The 18,327-nt window shown below is 42.9% G+C and overlaps 2 protein-coding genes across 3 annotated transcripts; both read left to right on the forward strand.

The window, feature by feature from the left end:
- Positions 1 to 1,078: 1,078 nt before the first annotated feature.
- cep170ba (centrosomal protein 170Ba) lies at positions 1,079 to 14,273 on the forward strand. Its single transcript, XM_061301713.1, has 19 exons — positions 1,079 to 1,276; positions 2,160 to 2,297; positions 3,306 to 3,395; positions 3,880 to 3,958; positions 4,416 to 4,474; positions 4,648 to 4,804; positions 5,802 to 5,930; positions 6,728 to 7,219; positions 7,299 to 8,218; positions 8,364 to 8,522; positions 9,197 to 9,329; positions 9,434 to 10,996; positions 11,729 to 11,975; positions 12,076 to 12,208; positions 12,276 to 12,401; positions 12,485 to 12,573; positions 12,694 to 12,787; positions 12,856 to 12,907; positions 12,982 to 14,273. The coding sequence occupies exons 2-19, from the start codon at positions 2,193 to 2,195 to the stop codon at positions 13,200 to 13,202; spliced, it is 4,848 nt and encodes a 1,615-aa protein (XP_061157697.1). The 5' UTR covers positions 1,079 to 1,276; positions 2,160 to 2,192; the 3' UTR covers positions 13,203 to 14,273.
- Positions 14,274 to 14,433: 160 nt separating this feature from the next.
- Positions 14,434 to 18,198, forward strand: LOC133169480 (5'-3' exonuclease PLD4). Of its 2 annotated transcripts, XM_061301719.1 has the most exons (10): positions 14,435 to 14,713; positions 14,780 to 14,883; positions 15,547 to 15,730; positions 15,811 to 15,931; positions 15,999 to 16,126; positions 16,196 to 16,387; positions 16,483 to 16,622; positions 17,366 to 17,528; positions 17,634 to 17,730; positions 17,805 to 18,198. In XM_061301719.1, the coding sequence occupies exons 1-10, from the start codon at positions 14,678 to 14,680 to the stop codon at positions 18,005 to 18,007; spliced, it is 1,368 nt and encodes a 455-aa protein (XP_061157703.1). In that variant the 5' UTR covers positions 14,435 to 14,677; the 3' UTR covers positions 18,008 to 18,198. The 2 variants fall into 2 exon arrangements, with proteins under 2 accessions (XP_061157704.1, XP_061157703.1); XM_061301720.1 differs by lacking the exon at positions 14,780 to 14,883 and having other exon boundaries at positions 14,434 to 14,713.
- Positions 18,199 to 18,327: the final 129 nt, after the last annotated feature.

Genomic DNA, 18,327 nt, shown 5'->3' on the forward strand with positions numbered 1-18,327 from the left:
TGTCTTTGGCAAGATAGGATGTGCGGCACCAACATGACAAGCTTTGGCCCGGTGTGGCCCACCTCACCTCACCTCACTACCAGGCCTCACCTGCCTCCAACTGTATGGCGCAAAACACTCCTGGCTGTGTCTCCAAAACTGAATGATACTAATGTTGTGGCATGTGAAGAACGACACACTTGTATTATATTGGTTAATTCTGGATACAATACATCCTCAGTTACGGGGGGATGCGCACATTCAAGCAACTGCACAAACTCAGTTTATTTTACCCTTCATTTTTGAAAAGATGTATATTTTTTAATAGAGTCATACAGTTTATATGCTGCATGAATGGCTGAAAAACATTTTGATTTGATTTTTTTTGTAAATATTGGTTTCATTTCTTCACATGTCATTTTTGCAAGTTCTCACATAAACGTTGACGCATGAATAAGAAGCAAATAATTAACTGGTTTGACATATTGGCTCCCTTTGTTTCTCCTGTGACAAAACTGTAGGTGCTGAACGACACATATTAGTTGTTAGTGTTTTAAAGTTATTGGAGAGATGTATGACTTAAAAGACTGTTTGGTGCAGCTGGTTTATTGATTTACTCTCATGTAACAGTACAAAAAACATTGATTAATTACTTCATTCAATAAATACCAGCATTTATTTTGCAAATCAAACGTCAACAGTGTAAAATTGAAGCTGAGCCTAGGGCGTCATCTAGTGGATAGACTAAGGACGAAGATTGTCTATAAAACATTTGTGCTTGGGTTTTTGGACTTTAAGGGGGCATCACAAGCATCAAAAACAGTAAATGTTGTCACTGCTATAATGTGGGTGAAAGTATTTTATTACGTTTTTACGTATCTATTTTTATTTTATTTTTTTGCAATCGACGTTGCTTGTCTCCTCTCTTGCAAAAGCTATAAAAAAAATAAAAAAAATCTTCCACGTTGATGTCAAAGTCAAATTGGCAAAAACTGCCGTTTTGCTTTACTGACAAAGATTTATTTTAATTCTGAATTTCGCATCAGAGTGAGAACTCGTCCATCCACGATAGGCTTGGGGTTACTTGTCAAGTGACGTCATGGTGTCGGGAGGCGGAGACACGTCAGACAGTTTCGCCCGGTTGTCATTCCCCTGAGGAAAAAAGAGGGTGTGCGTATAATCTACCTGGCCGCGATCACCTTGCACCGTCCGTGTTCATGTTGGTCGTCGAATTCCACTTTTCCGAAGACGCGAAACGCTGGCTTCTCTCAGAAGTAAGACGGAGAAGGCTCTACAGGTACGTTGGTGCTCGGGTGATGTCGTAAGCAAAATGCTGGTTTCGATCGCAACCAAAAACAAGTCCACCAAACCCGATTCACTGAAAATAACATCGAATTTATAATAATCTGGATTTACGACATAACAGTTTAAATCTAGCAAGAGTTTCAGATGGAAACACTGACAGGAAATAACAATCCGAGAGTTTTGGAAGTTTCTTTTTAAGACAAAGTTCACCGAATGCCCTACATTATTGCGACAGCTTTTAAACATACCTAAACAGACAGCGTAGAATTCATTTGAATGCTAATTGACTTTATGATCAGGATTTGTGATGTATTCTAGTCTACTGTACATCATGCACACCTGACAATTCCTTTCTCTATCTTTCCAGTATGGTTGACTGCTTAAGTCAAATATCTTCATTGCATGGGCTTTAGTAGGAACTACCAGACTGGAGTTGTTTGGATAAACAGGTCTAACCTATCTGAGATGTTCTGTTTCCCAATTTTTGATGATCCGCACATATTGTATATTCAAGAAAATCTCATGGCACAGCACCTCACAAACAAATTCACAAAAAGTGGAAAAACAGGTTCAATCATTTCTGCCATCTAGTGGAAGAGCATTTCATTGTTTGATGATATTTCACCTAATCTCAATGCGTCTTTACGAAAATCCCACAAAAGTGGACATTGTATTGAAATAAAGATGTGCTTAGTTGAACACAAATTATTTTGTATGAATGGCAACAGTCCTGAAAATTTCCTTCACATCACTTTAAAACAAGTCGGACATATTGTGGCGATTAAGTAATACAAAAGAACATTTATTAGGATTCCCAAAGTGAGCGCACTGATGTTTAATGATTTCTGTCTTACTTGGAATGCTTTATTTTCCAGGATGCCAAGAAGATCCTGACTCGCAGTACCAGGATGAGCGTGACGTCATGGTTTCTGGTCAGCAGCTCGGGCACGCGCCACCGGTTGCCGCGGGAGATGATCTTTGTCGGCCGGGACGACTGCGAGCTAATGCTGCAGGTGTGTGACTTGTGTGTGTTTTCGGAGCGAGGGGTCACCGAGGTGATGCATAGGAGGCCGAGGTTGACACAGCAAACAGCAGCACGGTGTCACATGACTGCCAACCGCCTCCCCGTGTAATCTCTTCAAAAATGATGAACGGCCCGGCCCGGCCCCTCTGATGTGTGTGACATGACAGCCGGTTGCATTCATGTGTCAAACACACCAAGCATGGGCTCCCAGCATGCATTGCGGTAGTGACGAGGCCAAACTAGCAGTAGGCAATTGTGTGTCTTGACTGCGCTCAAAGTGTCCATAGTAAAAAAAAAAAAGTTTCCCCCTTCTAAAATGATCCATTGTTTATTTGATTTGTAAGTGCTACTTTACTCTAACTCAAAAGCCGCCCCCAAACAATTTAACAGTTGGATTCTTCGAATACTTTCCGTAGCTCTCCATATAATGTGACACTGAGAAAATCCTGTTTGGCATGAAAGTGGTATCAAATGACTCCATGCCTTCCAACTTGCATGTTTAGAATTACCGAGACAACTGTCGCCTGGTGAGTATCCACCAGTAATTAGAACATCTCCGCCTTTGTTTCTGGTCTGGACTTCATTGGCCTAGATGTTGTTTCCTAGAGCTGCAGTTGAACGATTTGCCCGAGTGATTTGTCCTCAAACAGTCAGAGGCCTCAGAGTGAAGAATGTGTCAGTGCTGCCGTTGCACAGTTAACCTAATCAAGTCGGTTAACTGTTTCATGAAGCTTAAACCCTCAGGCAAGCAAGTCACTCTCCAGAAAGTTAAAAGCGCCGATAGGACAACACGGACAATCAGGCCGGCTTTTTCTAACCAGATAAAAGGCCCATTGATGGGTGTAACCGATTCAGCCTGGTGGTGATCTTTGTCACGCAGAGGCACCGAGTGGTTAATGAGCAGAGAAATGAAAGTCCATCAGTCCTAATCGCTAGCTTGGTTTGGATACACAGTAAGAAAACAGAAGCACATTTATATATCTGGATATTTTTGCAGTCTCGAAGTGTGGACAAACAGCACGCTGTGATCAACTATGACCCCAACGCAGATGAGCACATGGTGAAGGATCTGGGCAGCTTGAATGGGGTGAGTGAATCTAGGCTGCCTCCGGGCAGAGCGATAGAGCCAGCTCCGGTCTGGTACCGTTCCTTAATCACAAAATGACGGTTCTGGTCGGGACAACAACTGTAATCAAGCACCATTCCTTTCTAAACGCTCCGGCTGTCTCCGCTTTGCTGCTTTATTATCCCTACTCAACTCAGAGTTGAGTGGGTCAGAGATGTTGCTCATTGTTCTCCAAAAGAGTGTCTTTGGGCCGTGACAAACTAATCAGAGCGTAGCAGTGTAAGGACCTGGACCAGTAATTATACATGACTTTCAACAATTATGTCTCTGCCCTTGCTTAAGGACGTAATCTCATCAGCGTTTCAATGAACCACCGGATTAGCTTTCAATGGGAAAAGAGCCAACCGCAAAGCACCTTATGGTATCTGGGCCTATGCATCAGTGAGCAAAAAGTGTTCTCATACAGTTCATACCATGATGATCTGTGTTTTTTTTTTTCTTTCAGACTTTCGTGAATGACCTCCGCATTCCTGACCAGACGTACATCACCCTCAAGCTTTCAGATGTCATTCGCTTTGGTTATGATATCCTTTATTTCCGAAATCTCTAATCTTAATGATGTATTCCACCAGTATAATTTAGATTCAATATATTTGTTTGGTATGCTCACCATCTGGCCTGAGCCTACTGGCCAGCTGTAATGAGGCACCAATAGGCTCTTGCTTGCACCACCAATATTCAACATTTCCCCTTTGTTGGCCACTGGCTACAGAGGCATGTTAATCCTTTGTGGTTTTCCAGTCAGGCGTTTTAGATTATTGTTTAAATGTGGACTGAAAATCTCCTGCACCCTTTGACCCCTCCCTCACAGCCGCAAGCTTGTGGGAGGTGGAATTTAGTTTAGATAACATGGCGGATTGCTCTTGCACTACTGTGACATTTACGAATGTTTGTCACCACAAGTGAATAACCACACGTCACACCTTGCATTATTTGTACACTAGTAAAAAAAAGATCAGTTCTACTTTAACTGGTGGCCACATGCTCATGTATATATACTGGAGAAGAGTCAACACAAGGTGCCAGAGGAGGCTCTCAAGGTAAAATTTTCAGACAAGCCCTGGCAGACAGTTTGCTATCGGGATTTTTTTGTGAACGCAAACATGGATGTGCAACCCCGAGTAGATTGTGTATGGGAGGGACGAGCAGGGCATTGTTGTACTAGTTGTATCTTGTGCCTGACATCCTGTTTCCCTTCTCACACCCTGCACAGCACGAGAAGTACACCAGCCAGTTGCAACTCAGTCTCAAAGCCCTGGAGGCCCGGGTGAAGGACAAACAGCAGGTTCACAACCAAGAGAAGAGCAAAGATCTTATTTCCAATGCTAAGCTACCTCAGAAGGGCGAACGCAAAGCGCTTTCGCTTTCAGGTAAAAATGAGCTCTCTGTCATGACTAGCAGCTGCTTTGGAAACTGCTCTTTGGGTTTCCATAAGAGGAACAGTGAAATAGCTACAACCAGTCAAAATGTATTCCCCATATAGATATGCATGATTTTTTATTTTTTTTTGTAAAATGGTGTGTTGCCACTTAAGAAATAGACTTCGGAGGGGGCTGCACAAATTGACTTAATTGTAAGTGAAGGGGTGAAAAGGATAAGGAGAAGTTCTTATCTTGGTCAGCCATGCCTGTCAGCTGACACGGAGGCCTTTTGGATGCACGCCCACAAAGGTTCTTAAAGCGGTGTTCTGGTACCAACTCTTCACATAGGTACTGCCTCAGAGTTGCTCTAAGGGCATCTAAGCTTCTGTGAGCTGCACCAATCTCAACAAATCCCATTTTACGACACAGGCAATAGTTCAAGAATTGTTTGAAAAGGAAGTGAGAAAAGCTCTTCCAGCTGTTCACATTTTCTTCTGCTCCATAATAACCGCTATGACATCAGAGGAAAGAACCAGACTCGCTTAAAATAGGATGTTTGTGAACATCCCCAGAGACGCAGTTTTTCTCACAACTACTCAATGACTCAAAATCTTCCCTATTTTGGAAAAATAAAAGCTCATGGATTCTTGACATTTTTGTTTAGTTTTGTGTGAGTTGAACAAGTTCGGCCTGACTCTGCCCCAAATTGAAAAAAAGCTTTTCTGCTTTCTCTTGCGTGTTTTCCAATCCAGCTGCTCAGGATGTAGAGTTTGTCCAGTCCTGCCGCTGTCAGCAAGGGCGGGCGGGACATGGCATATTTAAAGGGTGTGACTCATTAAAACATTAAAGTTAGCTTGCCGCACTAGTACTTGTCATAGTACTGTATCATGGAAACCATGACCTACTTTGTAACAACATTAAAAAAAACCCATAAAAATTAGATTTTCCATTTTCCATCTATGCATAAATTTATCAGCATAACTAATATTTTGTGTTTGTCATTTAGCTACTACAGATACACTAATATCCAAGCCAACTCCTCTTTATGGCCAACCATCGTGGTGGGGGGAGGATGAGGATCCAGCCACTAAAATCCAGAACCGAAGCGGAAAATCCACACACCTACAAACACCAGGTCTGAGAATGTATTTTACAAATATGTCTCACTGGGTTATTTATCTATTTGATATACTGAATACTTTTAAATCACTTCAAACCTAATTTAAAGTGTCATGCTTTTCTATGGCATCACTATCCAATGCGCTTTGTGGGTCACTGATAGATGGGATAATGTGAAGCTCAAGGCACATCCCTGGCTGCCAGTTGTGGAAAGTGAGCCAGTTCTTACTATGGCAAGCCAATGGGCAGTGCCTGTCTGCCTCGTGATGGATTATGACCCTCTAAGCTGCTGGAGGGGGTAGGAAGCTTTGATTGTTGGCCTCATGTCGAGCAGCAGTAACAGATAATACGAGCCCTGCTGGGCTACATTCAGCAACTGTGAGATGGAAGTATTAACGGTTTTCCGATTTGGGTGATTATGTATATTGACAAAACAATCGGCAAAATCCCTGATGGCTACCGTTCATGCAGCCAGGATGTGCCCTTCAATGTGCTGATCACAATTATGATTTGATTGATTGATTACCAGTCCGTGGTGTACGTTTTGCCCAAGGTCAATTGGGAATGGCTTCAGCTCACCTGGGACCTTGAACAAGTGTGATAGAACATTTGGTCTCTCATCGTAGCAGCTACAACAACTTAAACATTTTATGAATAAGAATTGGCGACTTGGTGAAATATTTTTTTTACAACTCAGAAGTCTCCATCATGCCATTCAAACATGGCTATGTTTCTAAGCTTAGTAAATTCTGAAATGCCTCATTAAGATTGTTGTGAGTTGAACTATAATTATTTGTTGTATCTTGCCACCAGACTCTGGTAAGGATGTTCCCAGGTATGAGCTTCGCAGTTCTTTGTCTGACAATCAAGGCAAGTCCATCTTTTCCTACCGCCAAGAACCCAGCTACTTTGAGATCCCCACAAAAGAGTTACAGCAACGGCCGTCCAAGCCACCAGACTTGCAAGTTCATGAGGTTCCAACTAAGGACACTCAAGATCAAGACCATCTCCCACCCACCCCGACGCCTCCCGTGGTCCAAAGCCATGCCTCCTTCACTATCGAGTTTGATGAATGCACCCCAGGCAAAATGATGATCAAGGACCATGTCACTAAGTTCTCCTTCCGTCAGCAACGTAAGCCTCCTCCTGCTGAGGGTGTGACCGCTCCTACCGAGGTGATGTCAGCTGAAAGTAAGGTTGCTGACTGGCTGGTTCAAAGTCCCACAAACATGATGAGGAGAAGATCCCAGGGTGAAAACATCTTCAGTGGCAACAGTGATCCATCACTTCTGAAGACTGTCAAGGGTGAGTACAAAAGTCTGTAGGTTTATCCTTAATCCAATTAATAGGATAGACTCTTGAAATGTTCTTCTTTCATCATCAGTCAACCAATATGAAAAAGTCATCGGTGCAGAAGATCCCACAGTCAATGAGCAGACTTTGCTGCCATCACAATCTCCAGTTGGCTACCAGATTTCATCGCAGCTCCAGAGAGCCTCCCCTCCTGAGCGCTTCACTGACTCAGAGCAGCCCTCTTCTTACTCTCCTCCAGAGTCTCAATCCGGTACCGGCAAGGCAGATCCTCACCAAGCTTTTGTCATAGAATTTTATGAGCATTCTGATGATAACCCCCGAAGGAAACGGTCCCTGACTAACTCGTCAGAGCATTCAAACCTTAGGCTCCATCTCGAAAAACCCAGGAAAAGCACAAGTCCAGCCGGTGAGAGGCAAGTCCAGTCTGGAGCCTGTCGCACTCCCCCATCCCAACGGTACACTATTCCCCTAAAAGGGTCCGCTTCCTCTGGTTCCCAAAGAAGTGGCTCTCTGCGACGGGAAAAGACAGAGGAACGAATCAGCACTGGTTTTTCATCAAGGTCATCATCCGGCATTTCTGTCAAGCCTTTTAGCAGTGTTGGCCGAAGATCCAAATTAGCAAAGGAATTTACAACCGCATGGCTCAAAGAGAAAAAGCAGACGTCTTCTTCCAACGAGGAGAAAAAATCATTTATCCCTCCAACAAAACCTGAAACTGAAACTTCAGTAGTCCCACAGCTTGATCAGACTCTCAGCAGCCCTACTATGGTTGATCCTCCCTCTCTACCCAAGACATCCTCTCCCATCCACCAGCCCGTTCCCCTCAAGGTCCCGACGATGCCTCTCGTTTGTCAGAGTGGAGAGGTCAAGGGGACCCAAGGAGGCCCTAGAAAGGCAGAGGAGGACACTTTGAGCGATGCGGGAACCTACACCATCGAAGCAGATGCCGCAGATAAGGAACTTGAAGACGCCCGCAACAAAATTGATAAGGCAAGTTTTTTTTTTTTTCCACTGCTGTGGAGTTCTAACATTTTACTTTTCAATCCGAACAGTCTCTTGGGACAAAGACCTTCCCAGAAAATGGAACCATACATATTGTCGGCCGCGATTACCCATTTTTAATGCTTTGTTCCAGGTGTTTGGTGTTGTTGAGAATCCAGTGGGAACCAATCACATTGAAGCAGATACATCAGCCACATTTAAACCTGTTATTGTTGAGAGCAGGGAGCTCCATAGGCAGAGTAACAATGGGGAGGTGAGGCCTGCTCCGCAACAAGGAGCAAGTGGGGTGAAGGTAAACCTTCCTGCTCGGATTGGGAAAAAAAAATCAATAGTCTTCCAATTATTATAACACCAACAAATTCGGGTCAATAAATTGGGCCTCAATCTTTTGGTAACTCTGTCTTTTGATTCCCTACATTTCTCTCTTCTCACACACTTTGGGATATGCGTGGTTTGATTTAATCAAACAAGGTGTAAATATAAATCACAAACCAATCACCAGACAATGCATCCGGGTCACCTGCACTATCTGATGTACAAGAGAAGAGCTGGATTAAGAACAATCTGACATGAATTTTAGAATTCTCTGTTTGGATTGACTGTTGAAGGGTGTTACATTTTTAATGTTTATTTAAGTGGTTTTGAATTTACAGTACCATACAATTTTTATATGCTTTTCGTGTAGTTATGTAATGTTTCCAAAATAATTCAGATCTAAACAATGACAAATTACAACCACAACAATAAACAGAAATTGAAAACGATGTCAATCAAAACTGAGCATTTTAAAAAAGAAAACTGAACTCTTGTGCTAGAGGTCATTAGAGTGTGCAATTGTAACTGATGTAACTCTATACTGTATGCTTTCCTAATTTATTCGCCGCTGAGGGAAAAATAAAAATCAGCTGTGCTTCATCTGAGTCATTTATTAGAAACACACAATAAGTCGTGTTTTACCTTACACAGGTTCAGATGGCAAGCGCAGTGATGCAGGGAGCTCCAAAATGGATGTCTTGCTGGGCGAGCTTGGTCGACGTGGAGCCTGGTCCTTCGTCTGGCCACTTTAATAGGTCGGCCCAGATGGGGTTGTCAGGAGGAGGTAAGAAGCCGATTTGAAATGATAATGAGCCCGCCTCATGAATATATTTTCTGTTCCACGATGTGTGTTTAATATGCATTTGTGCAATAACTATTTGATTGTAGCACGGACCACAATCACAGCCAAACTCAACCAAAATCATGACAGCGTCGACTCCGAAGGCCCAAGAAGTCAGCGCATCCTGAAGGAGATGACTGATGCTCCAGCACCCAGCATTCATATTCACTATGAGCCGCATTCGACATTTGTTGTGGAAGAAAGCAGCTTGGTGGCCACCAGCACTTCTGACGTTCATCGATTGTCAGTGCAGGATGATTTGGACCCTGATAGTCTGAGCGATGCCAGCAAGTCTGACGACGGTTCCATCGTAGAGCAGCGAAGGGGGCCGCCGTCAGACACAGGAAAGGGAAATAACGAGGATGAGCTCAGGCAATCTCAAAAATTAAACACGTTCTACATTGATTCAGATGACTCCCCCGAACCAGAAAATGGAGCCTCAAACTCTCTCAACAATATTGAAAAGACTGAGAAAAAACGATCTCCTAAAACCTTCTCAACAGCCACGTTGACCAAGCGTAAAGGGGGACAGGATTCAGGAAAAGTCAGGCCCAGCATGTCTGCTCCTATTCTGGTCCAGGAAACGCAAAGCTCTGACTCCAAGGACAGCTCAACATCCTCCTTAGTCAGACAAGAGAGCTTCACTATGGCGCAGCCGAGCAGTGCCAGACTGCCCAACATCTCTTCTCACGGAGAACTTGATCTTGACTCATTCCAGCAAACCTCCAACCAGGACACTCATACTTACCTCAAAGACACTGAGGATGTGCTTGCTCTTCTGGAGGCCAAGATCCAAGCAGGCCAATCTGAAACCGCAGCTTCTCCTGTACCAAACTCCCTCTCCGGGGAGTCTGATGTGGATTCCTCCAGTACAGTCAGCCAGCAGAGCAATAAGACCAAGTCCAACCCGCTGACTAGAAAACCTCCGCTGAATGTGCTCCAAAGGGAAAGATCTTCGGGTAGTATATCCAGTCTCCTCTCAAACTACCAGTCTTCGGTTTTGCCTCAACGACCAGAAAAAAGCGAGGCCCTCAGGAGACCAGTTGGACTAAGGCGTAGTATTGGCAAATGTGGTTCTGCAGACCTGAGTGACGACCCTCAGTGCTCCAATGTTCCGTACTCTGATCAGGAATCCACACACACCCAGAAAAAATACACTAAACCCCTTCAGCGGGACGACGGCAAGAGTTCAAGGGTGACCCAAACGTTGAGCCGTGTCAATAGCTTCTCAGCACCAAGACCCACACGGGCATCCATGCTCAGGCGAGCCCGCCTTGGCGACGCCTCCGACAACGAGACCACAGAGACAGAACGGCTCTCCCAGGAGGCGGCTAATGCCCGCGCTAAAGAAACCAAGAAACTCTCCAAGTGGGATATGCTAGCCATGCCTCGCCGCCGGACCAGCTCCTTCCATGCAACCAGTGACACAGAGAACTCCGCCGCTTCACAGTGGGCAGGAAAGAACCCGAACCGTACTACAGAATCTGGAAGCACCAGGACATCTGCTGTCGGGCCAAAACCTGGCGAAAGACCGCTAAAGGCCTCTCTCACAAAAACACCCATCACCCGTGGACGCTCCAGCAGCGCCAAATATGCCAGCAGCACAGCGAGTGAGTAGAAACATTTATGATTGGATCAGTACACATGAAGGAACATTGAATAGCAAAATGTATTTATTTTAATTTTCAAGTAATACTAAAAATAATTTAATCCCTAAATTACAGTTTTCATTTCAACAATTTTGCTTTTGCTTGAGAGACCAGAACTTAATTAGGCACGGGACTTCAACGTCTGACCCAGTAATGAATTGGTTTGGTTCTTTAAAGGTTTTTAATTTATTATTCATTAATGACGTCTCTACTTGGGCAGATTTGTTTTATATGTGGGAAGTGATCCAATACTTTTACTAACAATAATAACACCTCGATTCATCTGCACAATTTGGACCAGTTCTACCATTTATATCCTGCTGCAGTATTGTGAGCCTAAAGGTGCATTCAAGCTCAATAATTCAGAATTGGTCTTGACTGCATTCAGCTGCTGTGCTGTGGAGGTTTAACATTTGCTTATTTCTTTTGAACTCACCTCCGTAAAAAATGAGCACATTTTCCTTATTCGTGGACAGGGACAAAGCTGGAACTTTTTTGAGGTCTTCCTTTGCTACACAGCACACGTGGCTGAGATCAAATTGGCCACCATTTAGCTCCGCCCCTGTTCATGGACCCTGTGTCAAAAATCTTTGGGGGTGGTGTATTATGATGAAATCTGTGTGTGTCTCCCTCCCTTTCCTCCCTTTATCACGACTAATCCTCTATAACACAAACCAATTCATGCTGCCAAAGGCTCCCGGAGACGGCAGAAAGGTTGTGGCTATACCTCCACGTCAGATGAGGAGTACGACTCCAATCACATCACCCCTAAACACAAACGCTCCCAACCTTCCTCAGCCTCCCACAGTCCGCACCGTCCGCCTCGGCCCCACCCGGTGGTTCCGCCGCACCCCAAAATCCAAAGCAAGGATTCTGAAGAGCAGAACCAGGACGGGGAGGACTTGAACAACTGGTCCACCCACAGTGCCGAGATTGCGCGGTAGGGATTTGGGAATATCACATTTGCGTTGTTTGGCAAAATTCTGCGGCACGCCCATCGCCTCGCGTAGAACTTTTCATTTGCGCTCCCTCTCTGATAGCTTGAGTCAAGACCTGGCCAAAGATCTCGCCATCTTGGCCCGAGAGATTCATGACGTCACAGGAGAAGGTGACTCGCAGAATTTGACGGCGGAGAGTAGCGTACCTGTTTCTGCAGTGACTGCTCATGAAAAGGTAAACGGAATAACATCCAATCAGGAACAACCTTACTGCAACTGTTCCAACCACGCTCATTTTGCAGCTTGTTCAGCGGATACCAGAGATGGGATTGAACTATCAGAGAGTCCCGCCACGTACTTCATCAGCAGAACCTTACCCAAGCGACCAGGATGTGAACTCCGAACTGCAACCTCACAACATAGAGCAGGTCTGACATAACACCACACTCCTCTCTGAAACATCTGACGCGAGCCATCCGAGATTATCAGAGATGATCTTTTGTTTGCGTAGGTCGCCGTGCAGGACCCCATGCTGAACCCTGTGTCGCAGGTCATCATGGCCATCCGAGAGAACACGGAACAGCTTTCTGAGAAGATCAAGTAGGAGACCAAGTGTCATTTATTTCTAGTTTTATATCTGTCTGGAGATTTTTGTTTTTCTTAAACACCAATGAATGTCAGTTTTCAACAGCTTGTCTAATATTGCTTTACTGTGTTCAGGGTGCTGTTTCATGACAAGATGGATGTTTGGGAACAAATAGAGGCGGAAGTTAATTCAAATAGCGATGGGCCTGTTGTCAAGGCATCTAACAAGGTATGGGTTCACTTTTATTTTTATTTTTTCATGACTGTTTACAAACTCAGGTGTTGCCTGTGTTTCAGGATATTACATCTATTTTGAAAGAACTGAGAAGAGTTCAAAAACAGCTTGTGGGTAAGTCAGTCAGAGCATGTATAAATCTAAATACTTGTCGTGATAATTCACCAGATTGTCATTTTTCTTTGCAGTCATAAATACGGTCGTGGAGCCCAGTTGGCAGCCGGACGCTCATTCCTCTGAGTCTGAGGTCACCTCCTCACAAGGGGGTCACTTTTCCAGACCCGCGGGGTCAAGGGACTGGAGAACGGTCCACTCTGTCTCCAAGCGAGGTGGTGGTCGGAGGCCCGGGGAAAGTGTGCGGAGGGCTGCCGTGACGCCGGAAGATCTCCGAGAGGGACGCTTGGTTTGACATCGGGTCGGCCTCAGTGTCACAAACACAGGTGCCATGCGTTGAAGGCAGGAAGTGAAATCAAGCAAGGTGAAAAGTGGAAGTGAGACACACGCACTGCTGAACTTTGAGTGCTGCACATAGATTATGTGGAACACAGTAAAACAGTCTGAGGAGGACTTCCTGAAACGATTTCATGATGAAATGCCCTCAACACTAGTTGATTGTATTTGCCAGTAATTTGACCAATTCAAGTGACAGTTTTCGAGTCAAAAAAAAAATTAACACCCTGGGACGAATCAACTCGGGGTACCCGACAAAAAAAATCTTTTTGTGTTCATTGTAGAATCTTATTTTAATTTTAAGCATGTGTGACCTGCTCTTGCTGGCATTTTTTTCCTTTCCAGATGTTCTGTCACATGTATGCATTTTGACCAGATCTATGCAATAACGTCAAATACGTATTTATATTTTGTACAACAATCATGCATTTTCTCCCAGATGTTATGTTTTCAGGGAGTTAGTGATCAGTTATTCCTTCCAGCCGAATAAAAGGAAGGCAACCAAATAGCACGAGCGACTGTAATATCCTCAGTCGTCATGCATTTAATGTGCTGTCGTTTCTGAGCAAAACGTAGTTTGTGATTTGATTCTACTACCAATTACCTCTATGGGGCTTTTGCACTAAAGTAGCGCCACATTCGCCTTTTATCCTTGCTTTTCACCTGTGCGACAACAGGATGAAAGTACCGCGGTTCACCAGCAGGTTGATGTTCTTCCTCTTCCACGTAGCGTGCCATTGCGAAGCTCTTGCAAGTTGCCCCTAAGCTATGTTGGGATGCTTCTCGCAGCCCGGCAAGATGTTTACAAGTGAATGTGTGACGCATTGCTGCTAATCTGCTTTGATGGGATAGTTGGCTTTAATCCCAACAAAGTCCTTATAAACCTACAAAGCTGAAATGTAAACACTGTGTCAATCTGTTTCGTGACTGTTTTGTTGATAAAGAATCACATTTTGTTGTCTTTTTGGTGTTTTATGTTATGTCAAGCAAATTATGAGGGTCCTTTTCTAATAAATTGAATTTCAAAGTATGGATAATTTGTGGTACTTGTTTCTATGTCAAGCACAGTCTAAATGGTGAAATGAAAACGAGGGGGTGAAAAAAAGGGGAACTGAGTTTTATACAGCAGAGATGAAGAGGAAGAAGCGATCTGAGTTAATTAAAGTGGCGGACCCCAGTAGCAGGCCTCCGGCATTTAGGGGTGGGGTGATGTGTTTGTCTTTTGTGATGTCATGCTTTTTGTTTCTGATGATTTGTCTCCAGCCACAGTTGTTGGCACACTGTCATAAAGACGACCCAAGACTAAGAGTCTTTATGATTGTCTGCCATAGTTGTTCCTCTTAATCCATTTTTTTTTTTTTTGTTTTTTAATAACTCTACAATCAATATTCTGCTTTCTTTCTGGACTTTATTAGGTCAATTGTGCATGGAAGGATGACCATCTTTAAACCTTACTGTCTTAAACACAAGGTATGTTGTCCTTAATTCTGCAACGATACACTTTTGTGCGATTGAAGTTGTTTTGTGTCATGTCAGGAGTTCTATGTCAACATGGCCAGTGGGGTTTATTGCGGACTGTTCATCGCGGGGATGCTGTATTTGGTTTTGTGTCTCCCATCCAATCACCAGAAACAGTGCAGGTAACAAGGGAATTAAGTTACCTTGTTTATCTCTCCGTGCAAGAATTTTATCGTACCTACAGGAAGAGGGGTTTTGCTAAATTCATTCAAAGTGGAGCTAGTTTACGGAAGTTTACAATTCAGGTGAATCTCAGCCAGACAGCAAAGAAGTGAATGATAATCCTCAAGATTTATAATTGAATAGTATCAGCACTAGTGTTGAAAATGAAATGAAAATATAATCTCTAAAATGTGTTACCAAGGAAATCAAGGTATCAATGTTTATTTTGGTTTTCTGGGGTTCAAATCTTTTTATTTTTAATTGATGCAAATGTTTGATTGCACCATCAATGCTAAATTAAGAAATCTGAATAATAGAAAAATATTTGACCGATTATTTAAACAGTAATCTTTATTTTGTTTTTCTGATGGAAAGATGGAAATGAATGATTGCACCATAAATGCTAAATTAAGAAATCTGAATAATTTAAAAATATTTGACAGATGAATAGATTTAAGTGCAGCTAATCCATGTGATCAGTATCTGAATCGGTATTGGTTGATCTCACTCATGGAGCACCATAAACTCTTAAAAAAAAAAAATGCTTACAAAAGACCACTAGTAAATATTTTCCACAAAAATGGGAGTGGGAGGAGAGTCTAAAAGTGTATTTACTGTTCCAGTATGGTTCTTGTGGAGAGTATTCCTCAACACATGCAATACAAAGCCAACGCGACCTTTGGGATCCCTTTGGAGAAAGCTTGGAAGGATCTCCTTTCTGTCGCGACGACCAACCTGGAAGTAGTTTCTTTTTACTGGACATTAACTGGGGATGACATCGGCGTCAACGCTTCCTCCGATAAACCCGTAAGTACCATCTCAATGAGCTAAACCAGACTCTGTAGATTGTGGCATACTAACACGATGCTTGACCCTGGCAACAACAGGGACGGGAAATATTCGAGCAACTTCAATCTCTTCCCTCCAAGAAGGTCGAAGTCCGAGTGTTGACCAGCATTCCTTCTATCAAAACACACTCCACCGACTTAAAGATCCTAGCAGAAAAAGGTGTGTGTTTGGAACACAATGGCACAACTTTCTTTCTCACCAACATCTCTCCATTCATCCTCTACAGGAGTGTATGTACGCCATGTGGATTTTGGACACCTGACAAAGGGTGTGCTGCATAGCAAGTTCTGGATAGTGGATAGACAACATGTGTTTATCGGAAGTGCCAACATGGATTGGAGAGCTCTGACACAGGTGAAAAAACTCCTTCGGGAAACACAATGTAAGTAAGACGACTGTTTAACCACACTCGTGACTGCGTAGGTAAAGGAACTCGGCATGGTCATTTACAACTGCCCCAGTCTTGCAAACGACCTCTATCAGATCTTCTCATCTTACTGGGAATTAGGAATGCCTAAAAACACCATGCCAGAATACCTACCAGTCAGTCACATCAATAAACAGAACCCCCTGTTGGTCAAAGAGGATAACATCACCAGCAGACTCTACATATCAGTCAGTTTCTGTTCACTTTTTTTTTTTAGGATCAACAAGAACTATATGCAGGTTCTTGTAAAAATATGTTGATGACTTTCGTTATTTGCATCAAGGGTTCCCCACCGTTAATCTGCCCTAATACACGGACTCTGGACCTGGATGCCATTGTTTCCAGCATCTTGGAAGCTGAACGCTTCATTGATGTAGCTGTCATGGATTATTCCCCCATTATACGTTTTCAACACCCAAAACGGTGAATAGAAAATATACAGTGCGTCACTAAATAAGAATATCGCGTTGAATTATATTTAAGCAGTTCAATACAAAAGGCTACATCTGTAGTAGAGACTCACTACACACCAAGGTTATTATAGTTAAGTAAAATTAATGAAATGGTAAAACTAGAATTTTTTGTCAGCGAAAGACAAATGATGGTCTGCTAAAAAAAAACAACCATCAAACCATTATTTATATTTATAAAAAAAAATATATATATATAACTAATTATAGCTAAAATGTATTTAGTTGTTTTGTCTGTCATTTACATTTTTACATAAGCTTTCGGGCATCATTTCAAATGAATTTATTTTGATATTACTGGTGAGCCATAGAGAAGAAACAAGGTCAGTTGTTTAGAAACTAGTTTTCTTTGTCTGATTAAACGAGTGACTTACTTATTCAACCTTTTCAATGTTAAAAATCTACTACCTCGAATCTAACTACCGTAATTTTCGGACTATAAGTCGCGTTTTTTTTAATAGTTTGGGTGGGGGGGCGACTTATACTCAGGAGCGACTTATATACATATATAAGTTTTTTTTTTCACTTTTTTTGGCATTTTATGGCTGGTGCGACTTATACTCCGGTGCGACTCATAGTCCGAAAATTACGGTACTGAAATAATACAATTTATAAAACACAGCCAATAATTTATTGCGATGCACCTACACACCAAGCTATAAGTTGTTTTATTTCTGCACTGCGTTGTTCTTCCAGGTACTGGCCCACTATTGACAACGCTATTAGGACAGCAGCGTTCAGGAGAGTTAAGATCCGAATGCTGATCAGCTGCTGGCCCAACTCCTTTCCAGGAATGCTACCCTTCCTTCGGTCACTTGCCTCCTTAAACAGCTCCACGCATCACATCAGCATTCAAATAGTAAGGAATTCATAGCATTCTGCTTTAGGCATGTTTTTTTTTTTTTTTTAAAGATATTTATCAGCTGGTTTAAAGTAATCAATTTTGCTATTTTTGTCTGTTTAGAAGTTCTTCATTGTGCCTGGTGGAAACCAGACTAACATTCCCTTTAGTCGCGTCAACCACAACAAATACATGGTGACTGACAAAGTGGCCTACATTGGTGAGTAACTTGCATGACCTTTGCCCCCGAGACTTATCCTGCGATCAATTATTAATGAGCTCAATGCTACGCAGGAACGTCCAACTGGGATGGGGACTATTTCGTGACTACAGCTGGAGTGGGTTTGGTGATTTCCCAGCATGCTCCTCCCCATATATGGAAGAGAAAAACCGTGCAGGGCCAGCTACAGGCGGTGTTCAACAGGGACTGGTACTCTGAGTTTACAGTGAACCTCACTGACCTGGGTCACCATGCAGACTGTCCACTGTTACCATGAGAAAGGATAAATACTCTTTATATGTGGTCAACTACATCTTAATAGCATCAATTGAAATTAAGTAATTGAAGCTACGTTACATATATAAATTCGCAACAAGATATCCTGTATGAATATGCGCTTTAATATTTTTGGTGTATTTTCATTTACTGCGTTGCCTGGAATAAACACACGGTGACATTGTGTGAAAATGATTGTTTTTAATTAGAATTGATTTCAATGGAGCTATGCAGATGTTATTTTTAATCGTTATTTTATTGATTACGATGAGTAGTTTGACAGTTGAGCACACTGACTAGGCAAGTTTTGAAGATCAGCGT

Source organism: Syngnathus typhle, linkage group LG16 (genome assembly GCF_033458585.1).
Source record: "Syngnathus typhle isolate RoL2023-S1 ecotype Sweden linkage group LG16, RoL_Styp_1.0, whole genome shotgun sequence".
Lineage (NCBI taxonomy): Eukaryota > Metazoa > Chordata > Actinopteri > Syngnathiformes > Syngnathidae > Syngnathus > Syngnathus typhle.